Source organism: Zootermopsis nevadensis, unplaced genomic scaffold (assembly GCF_977971745.1).
Source record: "Zootermopsis nevadensis isolate Lab colony 2312 unplaced genomic scaffold, Znev_1.0 Znev_ptg000027l, whole genome shotgun sequence".
Classification (NCBI taxonomy): Eukaryota; Metazoa; Arthropoda; class Insecta; order Blattodea; family Termopsidae; genus Zootermopsis; species Zootermopsis nevadensis.
The window spans coordinates 5,700,437-5,725,942 of record NW_028259159.1 but is presented as its reverse complement, the minus strand read 5'-3'; the positions used below and the strand labels follow the sequence as shown (position 1 = coordinate 5,725,942).

The following is a 25,506-nucleotide window of genomic DNA, read 5'->3' as shown; positions in this document are numbered from 1 at the left end:
AAATAGCTGTGTTGTATCACGTTTCACCTGACGGTCAGCATTCAGTTAACGCCGGCTTCGTATCTCACACCCGCAATGGCCATACTAACTCAAGTTTTCGTTGTTTGAGGCCGGTATTTGGACATAAATTAAACATAGGCCGTCACTGCTTCCTTCCAGATCCTGTGCTCTTCATCGTTAGCAGTGATTTTATCACTCGATGCGATGTAGCATGTTCTAGGGTGATGGTGTGTAAGTTTAAAAATTACAATCGAAGATTGATTAGTACTTTATAACCTATGTTTTATGCTACCCGTAATTTGGCAGAAATGTCACTTTAGTCTTGAGTTAATGTGTACATTGTGTGATAAAATGTTTCTTTAAATTCGTGATTGTAAATTGTAAGAACTTTCCGAATTTTTTTTTTTAGTTTCATGAGCCTGTACGACTTACACTCTTTACCCTGACAGATGGGAGGTTGTAGACCCTACGAACACTGGTTACGTATCGAACGCTTTGATATAGAACGCCTTTTGTGTGTGTAGCGTGTTCAACATTTTTAGACACCCTATCATCATGACAGAATTTCGCTTTGTTATAATGCTAAAAATAAATACATTTACTTTTTAACCCTTTATTCCCACCCCACTCTGTGTACAGAACATTATGGACGTGGATCAAAGATCATACCAGTTTCTTAATCATTGATGCTTGAGATTTTGAAAACTTCGTCTGGATTCTCTTAGTATTGTTCCTATTATACCACTTTTATTTGCTTCTTATTCCCGGGCTGGCGGTCTTTGAGACAAGAATTTTTTTTTAGTGTTCTGTGTGACGACAGGTCCATATGAACAGGATCCTTCCATCCTTTTCTCGGACTGGGACCTGTTCATATACGTTCTTGGCACATGATCCAGAAGTGGTTTGCCATTGCCTTCTTCTGTGTGTGAATGGAGTAATTGTTGGGATGCCACGGAGGAAAACTCCGTGTTGCCTAGACCATGGCCTTGCCCAACACAAGTTATGAATTCGGGCACCGCCGGGAATCGAACCCGAGACCCCAGGATTACAAGGCCAGCGTTCTAACCGCTAGACCACCTCATCTTATTATTATTAGTGTTCTGTCTGACGACAGGTCCATATGGATAGGATCCTTCGATCTTTTTCTCGGACTGGGACCTGTTCATATACGTTCTTGGCAGATGATCCAGAAGTGGTTTGCCATTGCCTTCTTCTGTGTGTGAATGGGATGCCACGGAGAAACCGGGGAAGCCCCCGGAGGAAAAATCCGTGTTGCCTAGACCACGGCCTTGCCCAACACAGGTTATAAATTCGGGCACCTCCGGGAATCGAACCCGAGACCCCCAGGATTACAAGGCCAGCGTTCTAACCGCTAGACCACCGTGGCACTAATGAGACAAGAATATGTAAACATATTTTCTAACACCCTGTGTAGAATGTTTTATAACAGACAAGAATTCCTTAAGAACCATTGCAAGCGCCCTGCAAAACAATTAAAACAGGAAATAACTACTTCGAACATTCTTTCTGTTTTTGCTTTCTTTATTTCTTCTATCCGTCCATTCATCCAAGCATCCCGTCTTCCTATCCCGATTCGTGTTTCTCTTTTGAGCGGTGACATCTTACCATTATTACAGGTTAAAGCCTTGTGGGTAGTTTCTACCTTGAATATGGGGGCAGTACGTTTGTCCGAGATGTTGGCTTCCATCTACAACCCGGAAGACGTCACATTCATTTTGTATTGGTGGTCGTAATCGTAGGCGCTGACATTGAAAAGGCGCAGAGACGTTCAGAGCAGAAACGGAGTGGGTCCTGGATTGGAAGCCGCGGCGCATAACAGAGGTCAAGTTACTGCTGGGTTAAACGAACTCCTCACGTGATCAGAATTTCTCACGAAACACAAGAAATTTCCCTACCAGCCCTCTATCAGAAGCATGAGTTTTATTCCCGTCCAATCATAAGAGAGTGTAATGCCCGAGGTTATGATGGTTACCAATCTTTCTAAAAATACGCCCCAGATATATGATTTTTTTTAGACCCAGTAAACGTGTAACTTTAGGATAAGTCGCTAGGACATGTTTTTTAAGAGCAGTGGATTTTCGCGTTGCGAAATTTGGCTTTCTGAATGATTAGATTGATTCTTTAGACATTTAAATGCGCTATTTAAGCTGCTTATTGCCTATGTTATGTAGTGTCGAACATATTTGAAACATTATATCTGAATAAATAGTGAATAAGTAGGAATTTTGATGATGGAACAAATTATCTCTTTGAAGTTAACAATTCTGATTTTGTCGGGGCCGCACAGATCTGTCATTATGACCTTCCTATTAAGCGTTAATTTGTCCATATTTTACGAAGGCCGCGTAATAAGGTCAGTAGACAAATAAGCGACTTAAAAATGTATGTGTCCAGGATTGTGACGTCAGAGACAAGTCATTACTTCGGAATGTTTTCCGCGAGGTACTGCCATAATGTAAAGCTGGCCAATGACAGGAAGCGATACTGTTACTGGAAACTTCAGTTATTTTTCACAACACTGAATCATATAACATTGAGGTTAATGGCATTCGGGCTGCGCAGTCTGGATGCAAGTTTCAGGCTTTAAGAGCTGAACCGTTCGTTTCATTGAAGAGACTGAGTGTAAAATAACGTGAGCGTAGAGAAGGTAAATCTTTTTCGCTGTCTGAACATCGAAGCTTTATGCATCAACACAACCCAGCCTGAAGCCAACCACTCACTTCCATCTAATGCCGAGTATATAATAATAATATGTGGAGCTATACCTCCATTTCCACATACGTCTAGGTGACGCTTGGTTAAACGTTAGGGGCCATCAGCATCCCGAAGATAAATAGGTTACCAAATGTACTCTTGGACACAATCCGACGGGATAAATGTGTGCAATGAAGACCATACAAGGAATGGTACACGGAGGATAGAAGATGGAGGAGAATTAGGAGTAAAAAAGACAGTGACGTAGAGACAACTGACAAAAAAGAATATTCATAGCAACAGTCCTTCACTTCAGTGACTGGACATTTAAATTCCGACTCGTTCTTGCAAGCCAAAGTGTTCAAGCAGAGGAATGCAATTGCTATGGCAACCGGCGAACTGCGACCTGTTCAAGCCGAAAGTGTCGTCAGTTGAGTCAGAGGTCTGAGTAAGCCGCATTCTGATTCTATCGCTTAGACCCTGGTCCACGTACATTGTAATTTCTATGGTACATCGACCCGATGGCATCTACACTCTCACACGCAAGGTCCAGGGTGTTCGCCCTCAGGTGGATATTGCTGCATGATTAGTCGATAATGATCAACAATATTTTCGGGATGAGGACCAAGGTGACATGTTACAGTGATGACAGCAACGCTATTTATCTTCTTTTTCTGTAGTCCAGATATTAGACGAAGGTGACCGCCTTCTGTGATGTTGCGCTTTCATGATGGAGGCAGCAAACACCTCCGAAACGTCGGCACACTTATTCCAGACTACACGGTGTAACATCCCATTTGACAGTCATCTATTGTACCCGCTGCCGTGAGAACCAGAAATCTCGCCAAGGGATTAGGCATTTGCCTGTTCCGGTCTATAATATTTCTCCATCTTCTCCTAGGTCGTCCCATGTCTCATCTGCCAGATGTTTCATAACAAAAGTGAATCATGGGCAACGAAAATGAAATATCATTATGGATTTTCAGCAGCAGAGATAAATGTTTTAAGATGAAATGTCGCAGATATAAAAACAGAGTTACACGTATTTATGTTGAATCAAAATATTGATGAAAATAGAACGAAATGTGCAGATCATCTTTAAAGAACTGATATAACCTGCATTGCTAATAAGCTCGCTGTTTGTTAAATGCAAATAAATGGTCGTCGGTCAACAGCAGTTTTGTGTTTGCGACAGAACGGCTATCGCAGACAGAAACAAGGAGAGAAGGAGAGTGAGGGAGTAAAGACAGAGATGGAAGGAAATAAAAAGATTAAAGAAGAATAAGAATAAGACGTAGCAAAGGAAGAAAAGAGGGGATATCTGATTCGAGATAGGAAGAAAATAAATGTTAAAGGAAACAAATCAAGAAAGAGACTCAGAAACAGAGAAGAATAGTCAGAGGGAACGAAAAGAAGGGAAAAGGAAGGAAGGAGAAAGGAAAAGGAAGGAAAGAAACGGGGAAACACAGAAGTGCGGACGGAAGCAGCAGCAGTAGACGTGGCCTATTTGAAGGTGCCACCTGGCCTTCCGAATGGGAGAGAGATAGATAAATGCTCCATGCGGCCAGAGTGGTCTGTGAGGAGGACAATGCACGCGAAGCCGGGGTCAAAGACATTGAACTGCGTGGGGCGAGGCCTTCTTTGTTTTGCTTCACAGCGTCAAAAAACTACCTTTCTTTGTACCTCCTTGCCACTGCACTGAGGCATCGTGCATCATCACTCTGCCAATTTCCAATCCTGCGTCTTGTTTTACGTCCAGGTTCGGTCGATACTGACCTTTGTCTGGGTGTCTGTGGTTCGATTCCAGATAGGGACAGAATTTTATTTCATCGTCCGTTGTACTCTAAGATCATTTATCTGTGTCACTTTAGTACAGTGTCGAGGTGTAAATTAAAACCAGTCTCGTGTTCATCTTCATGGCTCAAACACAAAAAAATACACTTTAAAATGTATCTTTAATTTAAAGTGTTGAGCCGGAAATGAGTTGGAAGAGCTATGATGCCAGTCACTTATGTCTGGGGTTGAACCAGGGGAAAGATACACACAGACAGGCGGCTAGTAGGTCTCTGAAGGAAGACACGTTGTGAAATCGCATAAATGTTGAAACAAAACCCAACGTTTCGGAGATTGTATCTGCCTCCGTCATCAGAAACCAGTTTCAACCTCGACCTATACGATTTTAAAACATTTACGAGTCATTGAGAGCGTTACATTTCAAGTGTGACTGTCATTACACGACTCAAGACAACACATATGGGAGAATAATATTAAAATGGCAATTATTATTATTGTTATTTATTGTGTGTTCTGCTTCTGGATAGAGCCCACAGTCGGACTTTTGTGAAGACAGTGATGAACATTCGGGGTCCTAAAATCCGGGGAATTTCTTGACTAGATAAACGACTTTCAGCGTGTAAGAAATGCTTTGTCGTGGAATTGCACTGTAATTGACTGCTTGTACAGAAATATTCCCTGGACCTTGCAAATCACTGTGCATTCCAAAGAGGAACAAGTCGGAGTGAAAGGTAACTCCTTAAGAAGGCACGATCAAGCTAACGAAACAAAAGAAGGGCGCCGTGTGTCCCCTCCTGTCACCCCTCTACCTAAGGACTACGAGACTTAGTTAAGAACTGTATCGCGTTTTATAGTTCTTTTGTTTTTCCTTCCGTACTTGTTAGTGTTTAATGCAAAACCCCTGTTCTGGCAGGAAAAACGAAAAGTGAATTCTTTTCTCTTGCCCCCTACATTGATTATCACTTTCAAACGCGATCTGTCTTCAGAGCGAAGTAAGTTGCTCTGATCGATTCTTAATAAGTGTTCGCTGTTGCGGTGGTGGTGGTGGTGGTGGTGGATCTTAATGCATTAGGACTCGGCTCATCCTCGCAAAGACGTGAGCTTACCTGTCATATGTCGTAAAATCTTTGGTCGTCAAGGGCCAATGAGGTGTGTAACATCGTAACTAATGCATCTGAGAAATACGTGTTTATTCAGCGTGGAAGAGTAGCCTAATTTTCTGCTCTTAGAATCGTCGTTGTCATTTTGACTGTCAATGCTTCTGTTCTAGGTTGCATCGCCGTGTAGATCTTACGTAGCTAGCGAAGTTTTGGAAAAAAAAAAACGCTGTCTCCATCTTCAACCGTGAACCCCGAAGACCAACATCGACATATTTTGTAGTGAGAATCTCAAATCTTAATAGGACTAAAGTTGACTTATTCTACAGCACGAAAAGATAAATATAGGAGAATTTAAATAACTATCTTCGTGTTAAATACCTTTACTTAGCTTCTCTTAAATATTTGAACAAAATGTATTTCACGTACTCCCTGGGGTACACGTCCCACTAGTTCAGAACCACTGTACTTTGCCCTCTAACATAATTCCGACGGAACTACTTGCCTGCCACTGTCACCCGTTTCCTTTCCTGTACCTGCTCACGAACTATGCAAGTAATAATAAGTGGTGTCCTTCTATTTGTGAAAATCTCCATCAGCTGTTTGTACGACGAAACGCGAAACTTGAACAAGTCACCTGCTCTTTAACGAAGTTTTAAATTTCTCCTCGACGTAACGGCAACTTTTTGTGCTAAACTTGAAATCAAAACAAGTCGAAAGTTTAGTGACTGACAACTAGTACTTGCGCCGCGAAAGATCGATCAATCAATCAATCAATCAATCAGATATCGATTTTGCGAGATGTACTCCCACAGGGAATTTGTCGTATTCTGTAATGTTACGAATATCTAGAAATCGATACCATTTTTATTACATTATCACATTTATTTCCGTGTTTTTTTGATTTCATTTGGATTACCTGTCGCTTGCGGTAATTTCCTTTTCACTGTCTTAAGTCTAACACTACATGATTGAACAGTGCGACTTCGTAAATTTATGTAATCGAGAGAAAATATATTGTATCGATACCAAAGACTGACTGCCGGTGCTTGATCTAGCAACGTAGTCTATTGCTGAGCGAAAGAAAAAGAAAAAGATTTATTTGAAGCCAAAGTCCTCGTAGAAAATTTGTGTCTAACACAATTGAAGTCCCTCGTTTGTTAGTCTGCCACAGTATTTGTATACAAAACTCACCTCAATAAATTATCAAGTCTTTAAACCAAGTACGTACTAAGTCGGACATTGCCAGATCAGAGGTGTACTGTTAGGTTCTAATATTTAAGTATTTGTAAAATAAACTCCGTTACGTCTCAGGTTTCAACTTGTCGCTGTCAGTAACAATTTGCAAGAAGCAGGCAGACTTAAGTACATCTGCTGCAGGTCATTGGCCAAGACGACCCCCCCCCCCCCCAAAATAAGGCACGCCAAGGGGGTACCCCGTGCAACTGCTAGTGTTCGTTGCAACATGAAACTTCAAAAGTCAGCAAATTTTGTATGTCCCTGACGATGGAATGCAAGAGTCACTACAGTGACAGTGAAGGGTTTGGAATTTTCAACAAAATTTCTTACGCATTTTTGTAGAATGACGTGTTACTACGTAAAACGTTCAACGTCAATAGTTCCCAGATTTCTATTGACTATGCTTTCATGATCACTACATTTTATTCGACGCTGTGAGTAACATCCGGAGCTGAAATATCTTAGAAACATAGGCTACGTACGATCTCTGTGGAGAAAAGTCTTTTCTTTTGAAACTGATAGTCGCTCAGATAGTTACGAAATTCCTTGCCTTTTTACGGAACCGGAAGGAACATTTCCCGTGTTCGTAGGAGGTCACCACTGTGTCATATCCTGGCAGATTTTAATCCATTTTGCATCTGCATACATTGTTTCCTTCAGATCCGTTTTAATATTATTCTCCCATCTACACATAGGTCTTCCGATTGCTCTATTTTTTCATGTTTCCCCAACCAAAATTTTGTTATATTTCACATTTTTTATATTCGTGCTACATGCCCCGCTCATCTAATCACTAATAATTCAAACATATTGTTCTCACAGAAGTTTATTTTGTAATTGAAGTGACCGGTACAGGAAAATATACCCCGAATTTTAAAATTTTTAGAATTGGAACACAATTGATCTGTCGTTAAGGAGGCTGAAGGTCCTACGATCCATAATCTGTGCGGTAGAGAAATTCTAGTGACGTACACTATGAAGCTTTATCGAGTTCCAATGAAATCCATTCGTCTGTGTGAGCGATATAAGGGGACTTAAGAGTACCAACCGTGAGCGATGCCAATAACACACCTGCATTCCACTGGCTCTGACGGATGTTCCAGTGTTTTACAAACAAGAGAGCAGTCGCTAATTTGAACGCCGCCAAGTAACAGTTTGAGATGCCTGGAATTCGTCGCGTAGCAGTGGTGAAGTTTGTTTAACTGCTCGGCCACAAATTCCCCTTTCATCCACGGCCACACTCGGTTTCTTGGTAATAGATGATTTCGAAAAGCACCTTAGTTGTCCAAAGATTAGTCTTCTCGGTTGTAGCGCCAGTGTTTCAGGGGTATTTGTCATAAGTCGTTGCCTTGATGATGGAGGCAGCAGGGACCCAGAATCTTAGTCGCCTGTCCGCTTGGTATCGAGGGTCTGCCTAAACGCACTAAATCAATTTGTACACTGAAAGGTAATATGAAGCCGAAGGCAGTAACTGAAATTCTGTTACCATGAAAATATATTTTAATATTAACTCATTGGCCATGTACGTGTTTGCATTAGGAGCATTTTAGCTGTAGATTACTTCCTGAGTGTCGTCCTTTCTCCTTGTGTTTTCTGTGACAACTCGAGTGACCTCAGTGGTTACGCCACTAATCCGTGAGATGACGAAACGTCCGTTGGAAATAGCGCTCGAAGTCAGACTTTCTGGAGTCGATTAGCCAAAAAACAGGTTTTCTCAGACCCCGGCCCGCGATTGTCATTTGTGCTTACGTAATAAACAGAATAGCTGCCTCTTGAAATAACCAGACAATTAATTCTGAATGAATAATTAGTCCGGAGTAAAGAAACAGATCAACATTGAAGGGAAATGAAGTGCTTCAGGCTTGTAGGCCAAGGTTCAATCATGAAGCTGAAGTCGATGCATTCCTTAGAAATTTGTTGACCACATTCACCACCGTGATAATCTCAAATTTGGGCGAAGTAACCTTTCGGGTTCCCTGAAGAGCGAAAGATTATTTGTGACCATTTTTTTCGAGGACCCGGAACGTTTAAAGTAGTCCGATGTCGGTAATCCTTTGTCCTGTCTCTCTCGTCATGGCGTTGCGTTCTCTACTTACATTCCACTTCTCGTAAGGGCCGCTGCTATGTGGCGGCCTTGCCCCGGGTAGCTATACAACCACCCGACCAAAGGAGCAACCTACTGTCCGTTCTACAAACATTGACTTACGTGGGATTTGAGGTTTTAACGGCGGTGAGTCCGAAGATGGCCGACTTCTGGGTTGTTCCGGTGGGAAGTTCATCACACGGATGATGGATAGGTAAGAATTTGAAAGGAAGAAACAGTGGAAATTTGAAAAATAATTTGTCTTTAGGTCCTGAGGGGAATCGATAAAATCGTAATTAAATCCTGACTTGACCGTGTTTCGAACAAGCTCTACTTTTGAATGCTCAGTAGACTGTGTAATTAACGCCGATGTATGTACAAAATTTTCAGAAGGCTGTTAGTTACTTAGCGCGTCGTGATGTTTTGAACCTTATGGCGCCCTGATTTATATTCACAAGAGGCATACCAGTTCACGTCCATTTCTCCAAGATCCATTCAATAATTCCCTTGAGATTTCCTGCTCAACATTTAATAAGCATTTAAGCTTTTGTGTTTAAAAACTTTTCTGAAAAAATTCGATTTTTTTTAACTGATGGCTGAGAAGATTTCTGAATTTGTTATAATGTTGAATACCCACGAAATTACTTTGCCTTTTGACTGCTCACACAAACTTCACCCTGATACATTGCGTCTTGAATTGTTAAACGACGCTGTATTATCCTCTCAAGTCTTAAAATGTCGAAGGCTGTATGTAGAAATGGGAAGGGTGTGGGTTGGAAGAGGTGATGATATCTTTAATTTGCTATCTCAGTGTTTTGAGAAAAAAAACTGAGGAAAGCCTCGAAAGATGTCAGTATGACCTGTTCCAGGTTGTGGTGTGTTGCATCCTAAACGTGTTCCGCAGGTCCAACACCGACAACACCAAAGCCCGCCACCCGCCACGATCCTGAGCCAACTCCGTGGTCGATTTTAATCTGTTTTCTTTAACAGAAGTATTTAGTTACAGAAGATGATGTTTTTGAAGACTATAGTATTTTGTGGAGCCGCTTGGATGGTTTCTATTGGTGAATGATTTCTGCATTTTACCCCCACTCCAATACTTTTTCGCCAAAGAATTTGTTTTGTTTTGTTTTAGTCACGCAAGCTGGAGCCTGAGACTGTGGTGCTGTGGAAGGCGGCGTTGGCTTCTGGAAGATAGAGAGAGAGAGAGAGAGAATGTAAAGTCTTCTCCAGCTCCAAGCAGCGCCGCCACGGAAAAATGTTGAAGTTGCGGTGTGCGTTTATTCGCTAGTCATTCGCTGCTTAGCTCCCGTGGAGAGTGGAGGCGTTCTTAGTGCAGAACGATTCAGCTCCTCGGGGGCAGGAATTTGAGGGCGCCATTGTGGTCTGCATGCTCATCTTCGTATGTTCTGTGATTTCAGAAAGGAAAGTGTTTATATCAGCTAAGAACTGTGAAAAAGTGATAAGACAATTGATATTATTGTTATCAAAGTGACAAAAGTCCATATATAGAGAGAGAGAGATTACAGTAATCATCATCGTATTCAGGGAGTTATCTTGTTCGAAGGAAGTTAATTTGCTGTCTTGGCACTTGCATGTGAACTTGTGAGAAGATTTGTGTGTCTGTTGGAAGTTTTCACAACAGTGGAGTTTCTGTTTCGACGATGCGTGACGTGTTTGGTGTCGGAAGTAGCAGGAAGTTAGACAGGCCTTTTAATAATATACACAGCGGAGGACCGGAAGTTGACATGAAGAAGTCTTCGATCCCGGGATATCTGGAGCTGACTGATGAGAAGATAAATCGACTGATTTGTCAGGAACCCATCGAGAATTTCTATGAAGTTGAGGATCATCCTTTCGCAAGGTAAGAGATCTGACGCTACAGAACGTCGTGTTAAGATAAATGTCGCTGTTTTTTTGTGGGGGCGGGTGCTGGAAAGGGGGGGGGGGGATTCTTAGCGAATGAATCTCACGTCATGACTTTGCATCGTTCGTTTGTTATTTCGAAATAAAAATTGACATACTTTCACCTCAGTCATGAAGTAAGTGGAATTCTGAAGGACGAAATTTCGCTGTTCAAAAGAGAAGGTCGTATTTTCAGTTACTTTGGTCGTAATGAACCAGATGACGATGTATACTTTAAACATTCTGAATATAAAAGTCTGTAGAAAGAAAATTAAAATACTCTGAATTTGCTATTTCGAAATGTAATGCAAATTTAAACCACAAGATATTCGAAATAATTATTCTAAACGTGTCCCTGAAAGTTTATCTGATTACGGCACGCGTTATAATTTTTGAAGTTATATTATCTGCATCGTTTGAATGTCAGTAGAAGCAAATTTTCTTTGTTGTGTATGTGCATTCTTTTGAAACTACGTCGAATGTGACACCGAAGGTGCACGCCATTTTTTTTTTAAAAAAACACTTAACAGTATTTAAAATTTAATTATCGTATGTGAACAGTTTATTCGATTGCACGTGAATTGTTGCTTTAGAATAGGAATTAAGTCGTAAGAAACAGATAGGATGTGTTATGATGAAATGTATTGAATTTAAATTCTTTCTGTACATTAATGTCCTGCTGTATTGTCGTCATAAAATTACTGGTCGCAGGTTGTAATACCGACGGTGGACATGTTTTGTTAGTCACTGTGCCAAGGCACACCCTGTCTCTTGTCCAAGGTCTTTTTAAGCCGTCTCCGCGGTTATAATCTGTACCTTTCTGCCCCCGTGGCCGCGATGCTTGAGTAAAATCACAGATTTTACATGTTTACGTTTGAAACTAGGTTAAATCTGATTGCAGGGATGGTTTTTGGCCCTGTTTCCAAATTTTCGGGTCGTCATAACTTTCTTGTTTACTTTGACGTATATTCCAACAATTATGGCCCAGTTTTTCTGTGTTCACAGGGTGTTTTAAAACAGTTGGTTTCGGTAGCCGTCAGCAGTTTTGACAAAGCTTATTGGTTATGGTATATTAAGATCTTGTCTTGTTTCTTAAAGTGTGTACATCCTTCACATGAATGGTTCGAAGTTAATTCATTTTATAAAGGATGTTTATGCTTTGTGGATGTAAACAGTAGCCATTTGTTTGTGCGAGTTGGCTGCGGTTGTATCACCGAGCTGTAAATTTGTTGCCAGGGTGAGTCCAGAATGATTGGTTGATTGAGATCTGTTCTGACATTGGAGACCATTTTTTAGTGTGACCGCAAGATTTTTAGGAGGGAGTGTATATTTAAATGTGACCTTTGTTTACGTATTTGTTTTATATTTAAAATCCCTTTCGTTTCTATGGCAACGCAGTATGTGGCTTTGAAAAGTCTCATGGTTTGTATGGTTGTGGAAAGATTTTTCTTTTCACCTGTCCCATTTAACGCTAAGTAAGTTACGACGTGAAGGAACGATAACCCATTTTAAGTTAGTTATGTTGTACGAAGCGTGAATCACTTAGCCTCGTTGCCAGATGTTTCAAAATACTGGATTCACATCAATTTTATAAATCGTTGCACCGAACGTTGTTTAATAATGCACCGGTGGCAGACAGCTGGGTCTAAAACGCTCCTTCCACCCTGGTGATTCAATTATTGTCTGAGTTAACTTGCGTTGTTTTGGTCTCTGCTTCTGGTAGAAATGGATAACAATGTACGAAGTCAGTTCATATATACTCTTTTATGTGATAAAATTATAAATATCTCGCAATAAGCATCCGCGCGAAGTAAACATCCGGACTTGACATATACAACAAACAACTCGTTCACTTTCTTGTAATGTTACGTACAACTTCCATGAAGAATGACGTACAGAGAACCTTATGCGCTCAGTGCTTATCGCAAAAAGCAAACGCAGTGTGTTTCCCCATTGTTGCACAACAGTGTGTGTCAAAGACACTGAAAAAATACAAATAAATGTCCATTTTCCACATGCTTTGTCAGTTACTTTTTTTTTAAATATCTAACTGGTCGTGATGTTAATTTATTGCAGATGCAAATCCATTGTTGCAAAGACGATCATGTTTCAGAAATTGTGGAACGTCGTTTTGTATTCCGTATTAATGGTTCATGAAATAATGTTTTTTTTTATTATTCAACTTTCTAGAGACCCATATGCTTGGCTTTTATACTGCAGTAAACAAAGGAAACTCAGAGAAAAACTTAGGCTTTTGACGGTTAATAACGCGGATGAATTTCTGTTTGAATTTAAAGTATAGTTCCCCGCTCTGTTGTCTACTGCAGTGCATAATAAGTACAGTACGAGCCTTCTGTTGGTGAATACATGAGTGGGTAAAGTTTTGCCTCCCTGTTGAATGAGCAAAGCCTTTATGAGCCGAATCCAGGTCAGTTTTATCGCGATACGACGCCAACTAAACTGACGCGGATAATAGCAGTGTTTTGAGATCGTAAGTGGGCCCAAGTTATTTTTGGATATATCTGAGGTTAAATAAAGGGATTGATTAAATTACATTCAGAGGAGCTTCGTTCGTATTCCCGTGTTCGATGCGACTGGGTGTGTGGTGATTCGTCTCAAAATAGCGATGATGCATGCCTCAGTACGAAGACGTGCCTCATCGGACAGTTGTCATGGAGACGGTCGGACCGAACGTACCGACATCACTTGTCGTTGTTACAACATAAGAACAGGAAATATCTCTGTGGATTGGTCATTCGAATGAATGAGGTTGGCTACTCGACCATCCTTCGTTTTTTCACACCCACTTTTCTTATCTCCGTTCCTGCTTTAATTTCTCCATTCTTCATTTCCTTCATGCCCTCTATTTTTCTCCTATATTTTCTTCTCTGTTTATCGTTTGCCTTTATATCCCTTCCTTCATTTTATTTATTTTTCCTTCTTAATCCTCTTCGTTTATCTATTCCTCCCTTTGTTCTTACTTTATCCATCTCTCCTTTCGTCTCTTTCCTTACATCGAAATCAGTCACGCCCTGTGTTAATGCTATGGATTCTTCAGACATGTTATAAATATGTTTATTTGTGCGTTAAATTACTTTTCACAACAATCGAATTTATGAGTTCATCAGTATAGTGTGCCCCATTATTATTGGAAATTATATCGTATACACCGATCTTTATCGTAATTTGACTTTATAAGACTCTCTCTTTAGTTTTTATGTTACTGTGCATCTCGTTTTCGTGACTAGATCTGAGTAGGGCATTGTTTAAGACATTATGCGTCCAAATCCTCACCTGTCTTAGTCTCCGGTTAATTGTTGAAGACATTGATTCACAATCGTTAAATACCTTTTGTTCTGTAATGTGCCAGTTTCATTTTAACCAACTCTAGCCACGTAAAGCAAATAGAAGATTTCTTCTGCTATAGGATCCCGCGTTAAACCGTGGTATTATTTCATCATATCTGAAGTTAAAACGCCAAATCTTCTCCTCGAATGGCGTAAGGATCCCACAGCCTTGTTGATGTGAAGTTCAAGGTTCTGAAAAAAAGAAAGAATAATAATAATAATGAAACTATTCTTTAGTTAGATCATCAGATTAATCCTTTACAGAGATTTTTTTCCCCCTGTGAGGTTTCTGAAAGTACAAAAGTTTAATTCCACCACTTAAAGAAGTTTGAAATTTTCGACTGAGTAAAAGGTATATAATTAGAGGTCGTTATATGTAAACGACTTGGCGCAAGAGTGACGTATCACTCGCCTCTTACCAGTCGTGAGGTTTCGTATTCTAACTTAACAAGTAGGCTTGCTGTTTGACATGAATGCTGGGTCTTACGCGACCATAGACACGCCTGTGCAAATCCAAGTCTTGGGGCAGCCTAATAATACGAATCTGTAGGCAAACCTTGTTTCGCCGTAAATATAAGACTTTCTCTGCAACTAATAATTAGTGATGTGTGAGCTCGGATAGTTTAATAGATTAGTCTGTAAACCTGCAAGCTGGACATCTTGAGGTCCGAGATGAAACTCAAACGAAGGACTAAAAGACAAAGGAGGAGCATGAGAGAGAGAGAGAGAGGGGGGGAAGGAATCAGCGAATAAGTAAATTAGATAATCCAGCGAGTGAGAAAGAAATAAAAAAACCTAAAAGGGTAGTTTTATGAGATATTGGGCTGTGTACAGTACGCGACTATAATCTTGGGACTTAACAAGGAATGCTTCACTCCACTTCCTCACCCCCGCAAGTCTCAAGATTACAGTCGCGGACCATAGTCTCATACGAGAAGGTGACCCGACGTTTTAGAGGTTGCGTAACTGCCTCCATCATCAGTGCGGCAGTCCTGAAACGTCGGTCAGCTTCTGCTAGACTACACGACGCAACATCCAAGAAGGCTTGTCATCATCTTCTTTATCCTCGGAAACGTCAATAAAGACGGACGTGTGTCACTGTTGCACAGAAATCTTGCTCCTCCCCACCGTCTAGGGTTTGATTGCTAACACTTTGCGTCTTAATCACAGCCCCCCCCCCCCCCCACCGAATCGTGTGGTGAATGTGAATATGGCAAGGTTTCGAAGCTTTGGAGCGGGTCCCAGTCGGCACTACTTACGCTCGCCTTTATAAGGAAACTTGATTCTCTCTTAAAAATGTACGAAGCCAATTTCAGTGCCCCCGGGGGGACCCCAAGAGAGGCAGACACGTCGAGCCAACTAGCAGTATGGTCACAGAAGGCCTTGCAAATCACGGTCCCATTCATACACACGTTCGTGTGGTCAACAAAATGGCGGTCGTAACCTGCATCACTTTATAACAGTCTTGGAAGGCGGTGGGTGGACGGAGACCTCACCCAGTCCAGTCCGTGATACAGAAGAACGCGTTTCTGCCAGTGGGTTCTTTGCAGTTTTGCATACTCGAGTCCTGTTAACCTTGACGCTCATTTATTGCAGACAAAATACATCTTTGTGAAGGTAATTTACGTCATAATCGCACTGCACGACGTCAGAAATTGTCGTTCCGTTCTGTTTAAATATTCACCACATCGATAGATGATTTTTTTTTAAAAAAATTATCTAATCGAACTCGTAGGTCTAAAAATTTCGCGTTGTGTGCAAAACCACGAAGTAATAGTCAAGATGTCTGCCCTCCAAGACGGGAGTGTAACCCGAGTCTTCCCGATTTCTATTCGGGTGCTCCAGTGACGAAACAGAACTGAGTTCGAATTTCCAACACGAAAAGCCTTGCTCTGGAGTACACCCAGAGTAACTGATAACGAGTGCCTTGGAGTGGGGGGGATTGAACGAAATATCTCACCTAGTGCCGGGATCAGAATACGTGGAGGTTTGCCTCAACGCCCTCTTTGTGTCCTCATTGCGTAGGGACAACTTTGCTTTGTGTGCAGTCAAATTCGTTGCATTAGCTTGTTGCTTGGAACTGTCCGGTTGATTTAGAACTACTGCGGATAGCCACACGTCACCTTGCTCCAAACTTTCTTTCGGGGACCTTGCATAATTAATTGCACAGATCAGTAATCTGTGACTTACGCAATGCGACCGTTTCTCTGTGTTGTTTCCACACACCTGCATTGTGTCGGCCTCTAGATAATATTCGGTTAAGGCAGTGGTATTTAACCTGGGGTACGCGAAGACATCTTAGGGGGTACGTGAAATTTAAAAAAGAAAATTATTTAATGATAAACACTGAATAATCGGTAATGTAATTTATTTAATTTATTTTAGATGTAGATTATATACTATGTATAACTTGAATTATACACCAACAACTTTGGGGGTACAAAGTTGAAGAGAAATTATATCTGGGGGTACGCGAAGACATCTTAGGGGGCACGTGAAATTTAAAAAAAATAATTATTTAATGATAAACACTGAATAATCAGTAATGTAATTTATTTAATTTATTTTATATGTAGATTATATACTATGTATAACTTGAATTATACACCAACAACTTTGGGGGTACAAAGTTGAAGAGAAATTATATCTGGGGGTACGCGAACAAAAAAGGTTGAATAACACTGGGTTAAGCGACCTTCTTGCGCCAGACGAAAATTAACTAAGTTATGTATATCAGTTGGTAAATGAATGCACGTGAAATGTATTTCAGGGCCCGGATAAGAAGTCGGGCCTCTAGATCAAGAAGCTGGAGTGCTAACCACTGGACCGTGACAATCTGTAGATGAGCGTCTTATATCTACACATCAAATTAAAAATTGTTTCACCTAAGTACTTCGTGTTGTACGCATTTTTAGTGAGATTACATTGTTTCAAAGACATTAATACAATTTATATATTTGTTTTATCTTTATATCTATTAATATTTTAGGCTAAAGATACAGGAATCAACAACATGAATAGGCCTTTGTTTAATTGCGGGCCCATCAGCATATTTAATGCGCAGTTCTCGCCTGTCTTTGTTTGAGAAGCAAGTAATTAATAATACAAGATAACTTCTGTCTTTTGTAAAAGTCTTTTGTCAGAAAATCACTCTTGGATATCGGCTGGGCAGTTCGTTGCCCCCGCGTGCTGTCAGCAACATCTCTCTTTTGTTTTCAAGAATATATTCGAATGGAGTTATATCCTTTTTGCCCCCCCAAAATTGATCTCTCACCACAGAATGTTCCGTTGAACCTTTTTAAACGACTCTCGTCTCTGAATGACAAAGTCTTTAATGAAGATGCACGCAAAAACTACACACCCTCCGTGTTGAGTTAAAAAAAAGAACTACAGCTGATGACGTCTTCATGAGGGCAGCACCGAAGTCGTGTGTTAAAAACAAGCGAAGTAACAGCTGCGATTTGACAATGGCGGATGTAACAGATGAAATTCTTGCAGTATTTTTGTTTCCCCCTGTTAATTCTAACGTTTACAGGGTCATTAGAGCATATTTTTTTGTGATAAAGAGCGCGCACTCTTGAATGATGCCATGTGTCAACATGGGGATCTTTAAACAGAGAACAAAAGAACGTAACGCAGCGCATCAGTGTTCAGGAAATGAGATGAGGATTTGGTTCTGTTAAGATTTGGCGGATTTTTGTCATCGTGAACCGTGTTCCGGCGTTGGGATCTATGTTTTAACGCGACGTTAACACGGACGGAAGTATATTATCAGCTATTTCTGATGAAAGTCTTGTGTTAATAAATATAAAAATTTTCACCGCATAACAAAGATGTTCTATGTAAGACTAGAGGTGTAAGACTTGAGGTTCTCACAGCGGTGAGTATGAAGATTTCTGTCTTCTGGGTTGTTGCGCTGTGTAGTCTGGTCGATGTTTACCAACGTTTCAGAGGTCATACTGCCGCCATCATCAGAGTATGAAGATTTCTGTCTTCTGGGTTGTTGCGCTGTGTAGTCTGGTCGATGTTAACCAACGTTTCAGAGGTCATACTGCCTCCATAATCAGGGCGATGAGTATGAAGATTTCTGTCTTCTGGGTTGTTGCGATGTGTAGTCTGGTCGATGTTAACCAACGCTTCAGAGGTCATACTGCCTCCGTCATCAGGGCGATGAAGATTTCTGTCTTCTGGGTTGTTGCGCTGTGTAGTCTGTTCGATGTTAACCAACGTTTCAGAGGTCATACTGCCTCCGTCATCAGGGCGATGAAGATTTCTGTCTTCTGGGTTGTTGCGCTGTGTAGTCTGTTCGATGTTAACCAACGTTTCAGAGGTCATACTGCCTCCGTCATCAGGGCGATGAAGATTTCTGTCTTCTGGGTTGTTGCGCTGTGTAGTCTGTTCGATGTTAACCAACGTTTCAGAGGTCATACTGCCTCCATAATCAGGGCGATGAGTATGAAGATTTCTGTCTTCTGGGTTGTTGCGATGTGTAGTCTGGTCGATGTTAACCAACGCTTCAGAGGTCATACTGCCTCCGTCATCAGGGCGATGAAGATTTCTGTCTTCTGGGTTGTTGCGCTGTGTAGTCTGTTCGATGTTAACCAACGTTTCAGAGGTCATACTGCCTCCGTCATCAGGGCGATGAAGATTTCTGTCTTCTGGGTTGTTGCGCTGTGTAGTCTGTTCGATGTTAACCAACGTTTCAGAGGTCATACTGCCTCCATAATCAGGGCGATGAGTATGAAGATTTCTGTCTTCTGGGTTGTTGCGCCGTGCAGTCTGGTCGATGTTAACCAACGTTTCAGAGGCCATACTGCCTCCGTCATCAGAGTATGAAGATTTCTGTCTTCTGGGTTGTTGCGCCGTGCAGTCTGGTCGATGTTAACCAACGTTTCGGAGGTCATACTGCCTCCGTCATCAGGGCGATGAGTATGAAGATTTCTGTCTTCTGGGTTGTTACGCTGTGTAGTCTGGTCGATGTTTACGAACGTTTCGGAGGTCTTACTACCTCTGTCATCAGGGCGATGAGTATGAAGATTTCTGTCTTCTGGGTTGTTGCGCTGTGTAGTCTGGTCGATGTTTACCAACGTTTCAGAGGTCATACTGCCTCCGTCATCAGGGCGATGAATATGTTCTAACTCGCAAATTGACATTGTCTCTTCATCGCCCGATGATGAAAGCAATATCAAAATAAAACTTGCAGTTTGTGTTAAGTACCGCCAGGAAGTTTTAGATCCTGGAAGTGAAGACGCGTGTATTCTAGACCTCGGTAGTAGATAGAGGATGAGTGAACAGCTTCACGGTAGGGCCATTGAGAGCTCGTCTGGTAGCCCCCATATTCTGTCTCGAGATCACGGTAAAGATGGTCACTGTCGAGAATCTGAAGCAGGTTAGGTTATCCAGCCCCAACTTTATTAACACCACGTAGCCTTATCGGTAAGTTTAACCCTTTGAAGCCGAAGATCGTCTGAATATTATTTATGAATTCAGTCCGTACCGCGAAGAAAACACTACACCTCACCATTACGAAAATCAGCTGGTTAACCCTTTGAAGCCGAAGCTCGTCTTCATAATATTTACGAATCCAGACCGTACCGCGAAGAAAACACTTCACTTAACCATTAGAAGTCGAATCAGGCGGTACCACATAAGATTTAACAAAAGAACATCCCGGTCAAAGCCTTAATTCGTGGCTTGTATTGACTCCCTGTGCCCCTGAGTTAATAATCCTGGACATCCTTGTAAGGTGTCTCGTGGATCATACGTCAGCAGGCACGACGTGTGTGAACCTTGGCGCCTGTGCTGTGGAGACACATGCAAAAAGACACCTCTGCCTTCCCTCCAGACACAATATTTGCAGACGCGAGCGATTTACGTGGTTCCCGCCCCAGCGCCATCGAAGTTCCTCGTGTTCTGTCTGTCATTGTGCTTAGAGCAGGGAAAGACATTTTTGAGTCCAGAAATAACGCGTTGCTACGATACAGTAAAAATATACGTAAGGAAGTTAGAAGAAAAAAAATTCCAACATGTAATTATATTAACAGAACCCGAAATTTCAAGAGCAGTTCCCCTTGATTCGATAGTCTTAATAAATGGACTTGGAGAATGTTTCAGAAACGAAGCTGTAGAGGAGCTGCAGGTTGTTTTTGAACAGACGCTGCATAATTTATGGTACAAAGCTTATGTTATGAAGGATACCTTTCGCTGATATCAGGATAGGCCTTGTTTACCGAAGATATCAAGAGCTCTGTTTAGAATTAGCCCATTCTTATTTATCTGTTGCTGGTAGTTGCGTAAGGAGTATCTGTATAAACGAGGGCACGTAAGTGAGTAGTATCGAGACAGGAGCTTTCAGTTTCTTGGATCTCTGTTTTGAACTGCGTGATATTAATGTGTTAAGAAACAGGGGGATGATGGCTGCAGCTTTCTATATTTCTTAATTACGAATTGGGAGATTTCTTAGATGTCGCAAAGACCTTTGATTTGTTCTAAATTCGTTCTGATGGCTTTTGGAATATGCTGTGAAAACGTATGAAGACTTATTTAGACATTATTATCCGACACTGCTGTAACACAATTAAAAAGTGCATGTACTTTGTAGTTCTTGGTCAGAATTTCTGAGATCTTGTTAAAATGTTCGTCCACTCTGCAACCTAACCTCACTTTACAGTTATTTCGTTTGCTTTGCCAACAGCCTCATTGGACTGGCGATTCTGTGGGGGGTCTGTCTTTCGTGGGAGAGAGAAAATTCCTGCAATGTGGGGGTGACTTTGGCACGCATGAGAAGACCTTGGAGGAGACTCATGCTACCGCGTTACGTGATGTTATGGCGGAATGCGAATAATAAGCAGATTACTAGCCGCCTTACTCCGAAATCGTGTAAGAGAATACCGACAAATGATTCGTGCTGCGACAAACAAAGAGGCGTGAGGCGTGAACGTTCATTAACTGAAGGTCAGACTAGTTTGTTTAAAGATGAATAGCGATTTGTGGCCTGCAAAGTAAATTCGCAGATGTTTGGGCCATGAATTTATACTGGAATAAACCGATTTTTAAATGTCGTTTAGCTTTGTTACGAACAAGGTGAGGAGCGATGGAAAAGTATTAATTTTCTCGCAGTCGAAAATTCTAGTTCTCGATAAAACTATCGATACGTGCCTTGAGAACTAGACTCGAAAACAAATTATGATTTTGAAACATCGAGCTCGTCTAAATTAGAATATATTTAAAAATCGACTTCGTGAAAATGATGAGTTGGGTAATGCTGTTTAACGAAATAGTAGTTTATTCTGAAAATTATACGAAGCTTGTACACACTGGACAGAGTGCAAAGCCAGTGTTTGTTGAACTGGATGTTCTGGTCAGATGCATTTTGTGGGATCTGTCCCTAGTCGAATGTTTTTAAATTAACCGCGACTACCTTCATTGGGATTCTTACTAGTAAACCACTCATCTTGGTATTTTATGGTAAATGACATCTACGTTTGAAACTACGCCCCCAGATAACTATGTGATTCAGTGATACGAAGAGTGCAATGGTCAGATCTTACATTTTAATTTTGTTTTTATCTTTTGTAAATATTGAAAATAAATAAACGACTCAAATTATTCAAATTAATATTTGACTGTTCGTAACCTGCATTTGTAGCTAATACCACCTTATCTCCAGTACGTCTTCACTGTGTGGTGCATATTCGCAGGGGCAACTACCATCTGCTTGTGTTAGTGTGTCTTGCGGGGAAGAAGATAGATTAACGCGCTGTGGTTAGGCATTATATGCAGAATTCTCTTCTCAATTGGCAGAATGCTATTCGCAGAATTGTGCCACACGTGAAATGCTTTAGGTGATACGCGTATCAAGCGACCGCCATTAACGGCGTAGTGAACAGGGCACTGCTTCGTTAATGACGGTGTAATTTATGGAAATGTTTACCTGGTGTCGTTCCTATGGCAACGTCAAAACAGTGGAATGTTTGGGTCTGTTTGCTCTCACCTTGAAGAAGCCAGTAGTGTCCGTCCTTCTACTTCTCACCAGATGTATCTGACTCTGGTCCCACCTTTTGTCTGTTTTTCATTTTCCACATTCTCATTATCACCGTCTCTTTCTTTTTTCGTCCTTTTTCTCATGTACTTCAGTTCTCTCGTTCGTCTTCTCTTCTTTCCCATTACCCCTCTTACTTATCCGTATTCTCCTTGTCTCTCTCAAGCTCCCCATTTTCCTTATAATCCTCTCTTAACACAATTTCTTCCATATCAGTTTCTTTATATTTATTTTCCTTATTCTTTTGCATTCTCTAGTATCCATTTATTATCCTCCAATCACATATTCTTCGTAACCTTATTGTGGAATGTTCCAACTATTAATTCAATATTATAAAATTTTAAAATTAAATGATATACATTATTTTCTGCGCCTTAAGTCATAGTGACCGCGGAAAACCTCATAGGTCAGATTAGGAACATCTATATACTAAAAACGAGGCGAAATATGTTGTAATCTATCACAAATTATTTTGATTTTTTTTGAAGACAGAGACGGGTAGAGAATAAAATTTCTCACGTATTTAAATTGCAATCTCTCTGCTGTCACCGTAGACTGATTATGTTTCTAGTCACTGATTGTCTTATCTTTTGATTAAAAAGTATATCTTACAATCTTGAAATATTTGATTTCTTTTTATTTTCAGTTTTGTGACGTAATTTTCGTACTTAATTTTCTTCAGATTCGTGTAAACTTCACTGAAGTGACTACACAGCTCAAAATTACTTCAAGGCGGATTTAATTGTGACTAAAACTTGTCTCTTCAGCCGTGTGGTTGGAGAGGATTAATGATGACCAGCGTTCGGGTGAAAGTTGCTGGAATTTCCCCGTGGCTACATAAGCTCACCCCTTTAATGGCGGTGTTCACATTGACCTTGTTTAGAAGCCGTGGTATTGATGCTGGAAGGTAATGACATAGCTGCTCTAATGATGGCACTGGTATTCCTTGTAAACACGACTTCCGGTCAGCTCTCTTCCCCGCAGTTCTTAAGAAACTGCTAGTCGATAATTCAGTAAGTCATTAGGCTCGACTTGTGGGGGCACTGGTTTTATAGGGCGCTGTTAATTGCGGTCATGATTCCTTTCTGTAAAGTCAAGAATCTCTCATCAACATCTGATCGCCCATGCATTTGTACTTGTTGCCAAGATCAATTTTTGTGTTCTTGGTGAAAGTGTTTTGTCTGGATGTAGTTTGAAGCCCCTGTTTGTGGGGTTGTAATATGCTTTTTAACCACATTCTTCTTCGCTAATAGAATGGACGTTTCGTTCATTACACCTTATGTGAAATTAATTTCCAGCGTGTTACTGCATTTTCCATACGACCGAAACGTTATAAACTGGATGATTAAATATTATTTAGTCATGCTTCATTATTCGTAAGGGTAAACCCGTTCAGATTGAGGTGGGATAATGCATTAAAATAGGCGACGACCAATTCCTTATCTCTTACGATGATTCTCCATCCACACCTATCCAAAGTCATCCTCCCGTTTGACGTTGCATCATCCGCTGTGTTAGGAAATCATTAAACAAACAATGGCTGCACTGCTGTTTTTACCCTGTCGGTATGCAGTCCGCTGTCCGGACGGACATACCTCGTGGCCGATGAGGTATGCCGTCAGCCGCAAGTATTGTCACGAGTGCCTGAGGTATATATGATCAATCATTTGTAACTCGTTTTGATCACGCGGAACTGCGGTTTTCACAAATACGTATGGCTAAGACCTATGACGTTTCGGCACCTGCTTGTGGTTCAGTTCTAGATTTTACCGCTAGGGCACATGGGTAGCCCCAGGCACTAACAGATTCGCAGTAGATGATGTAGACTTTCGGCCCCACCACATATAACAACAATCAAAATAATAATGATTACAACATCGACAATGACAGTGATGATGATGATATCATCGACAATAACAGCGATGATGATATTAAAAAAAAAAGGAAACAAAATGTATTTCAGAAATAGCTGCTGCATTATGTACCTCAGGGGTAAGGTTTGTCTCAGGTACATAGAAGTAAATACCATATAAAGTGGTGAATAGATGGAATAATAATAATAATAATATAGATATGTGGAAGATAAAGCATGTTTATTTAATATACAGAATCTTCAAGAAGAGATGTATAAACATAACTATTACATACAAAAATTTGGGACACCTGTATGTGGTCTTCGTGCTCTTAATAATGTCCATTATGATTAATTCGATAGTTAAAACATTCCGATCAGTTTATATTAGATTATCATGCGGTTATCAGCTGGTGAGGGAAAATAACATGAGCTCTGAATGGAAAGAATGAAAAGAAATGGAAGTGGGCGTGATGTTTTGATACTGAATCCGAACAGATCCTGGCACGAAAGTAAGTTTTTTTTTTTGCATACGTGGTTTTATATTGCACTGATTTGCATGGCCAGGTAATAGGCTGCTACCTCTCTGCTATAATTCCACTAGTAACACCAGAAAAATAGTGTAAGTGGTCTATTTCCTCACTTTATGCCGTGGTTAGTGTCTGTGGTTTATCTCCGTCTCTTTGCAAATATGTTAACAGGAAACGCCTTTTTGTATGTGCACATGAAGTGTTCTAGACCAGGGGTTCTCGAACTTCAGACATGTTTGTCTTGTGTCCCTGATGGAGTCAAAGAAAAGTCTCTGATTTCCCTTAAAAAAACTGGGGGAGGGAGGTGAAATTTCACATCTTTCGACGGGGGAAAAAATGGTTTGTGACACGATTTCTCAAAGCTCTCATTTAACTAATGTTGTTAAGTATGAAAATGAATGAGGTTTTTTTTTGTGCTCGAAAGCATCTCTGATATCTTAATAGGTGTCGGTACCACAGTTTGATAACCGCTGTTCTAGATTACTGTATACTGTTGACAGTTTGTTTTACCGAAAGCCCGTGAGAATGGCCACATTCAGTGGCGACGAAACAGATGTAAGTGATTCTGTACCCCGAAGGTGGGATCGTAACGTGTCGGTTTCTCTTTCGGCCGTGTGACCCAGTCCGATGTGAATAAAAGTCGATGTTTAAAAAAAAAAATTTGATATTAAAGTAATCAGTCGTCTAGCCATGTGAAGAATCACTTTCACACAAAGTATTCTTTACTTGCCCCCGAGGATGCAGGCAGCTTTTCGACCCAAATATCCGTGACACTGGCCCATTTTAACGGCGTAGTTAATTAACGACAGACATCTCTAGCTTGCAGCTGACATGACGGCCCTGGGTTCGATGATCGACAGCGGTGTGGAATTTTTCTCTGCGATACTGATTCGAGAATTAATA

General features: G+C 40.9%; 1 protein-coding gene across 1 annotated transcript in view; it reads left to right on the top strand.

Moving 5' to 3' along the window:
* The window catches only part of LOC110839673 (uncharacterized), a 178,096-nt gene that overhangs the window by 100,378 nt on the left and 52,212 nt on the right, over positions 1–25,506 (top strand). The window contains exon 4 of the mRNA XM_087356503.1: positions 10,064–10,792. Coding sequence (XP_087212629.1) covers positions 10,593–10,792 — 200 coding nt within the window. The 5' untranslated portion in view covers positions 10,064–10,592. The remainder of the gene's footprint in view (positions 1–10,063; positions 10,793–25,506) is intronic.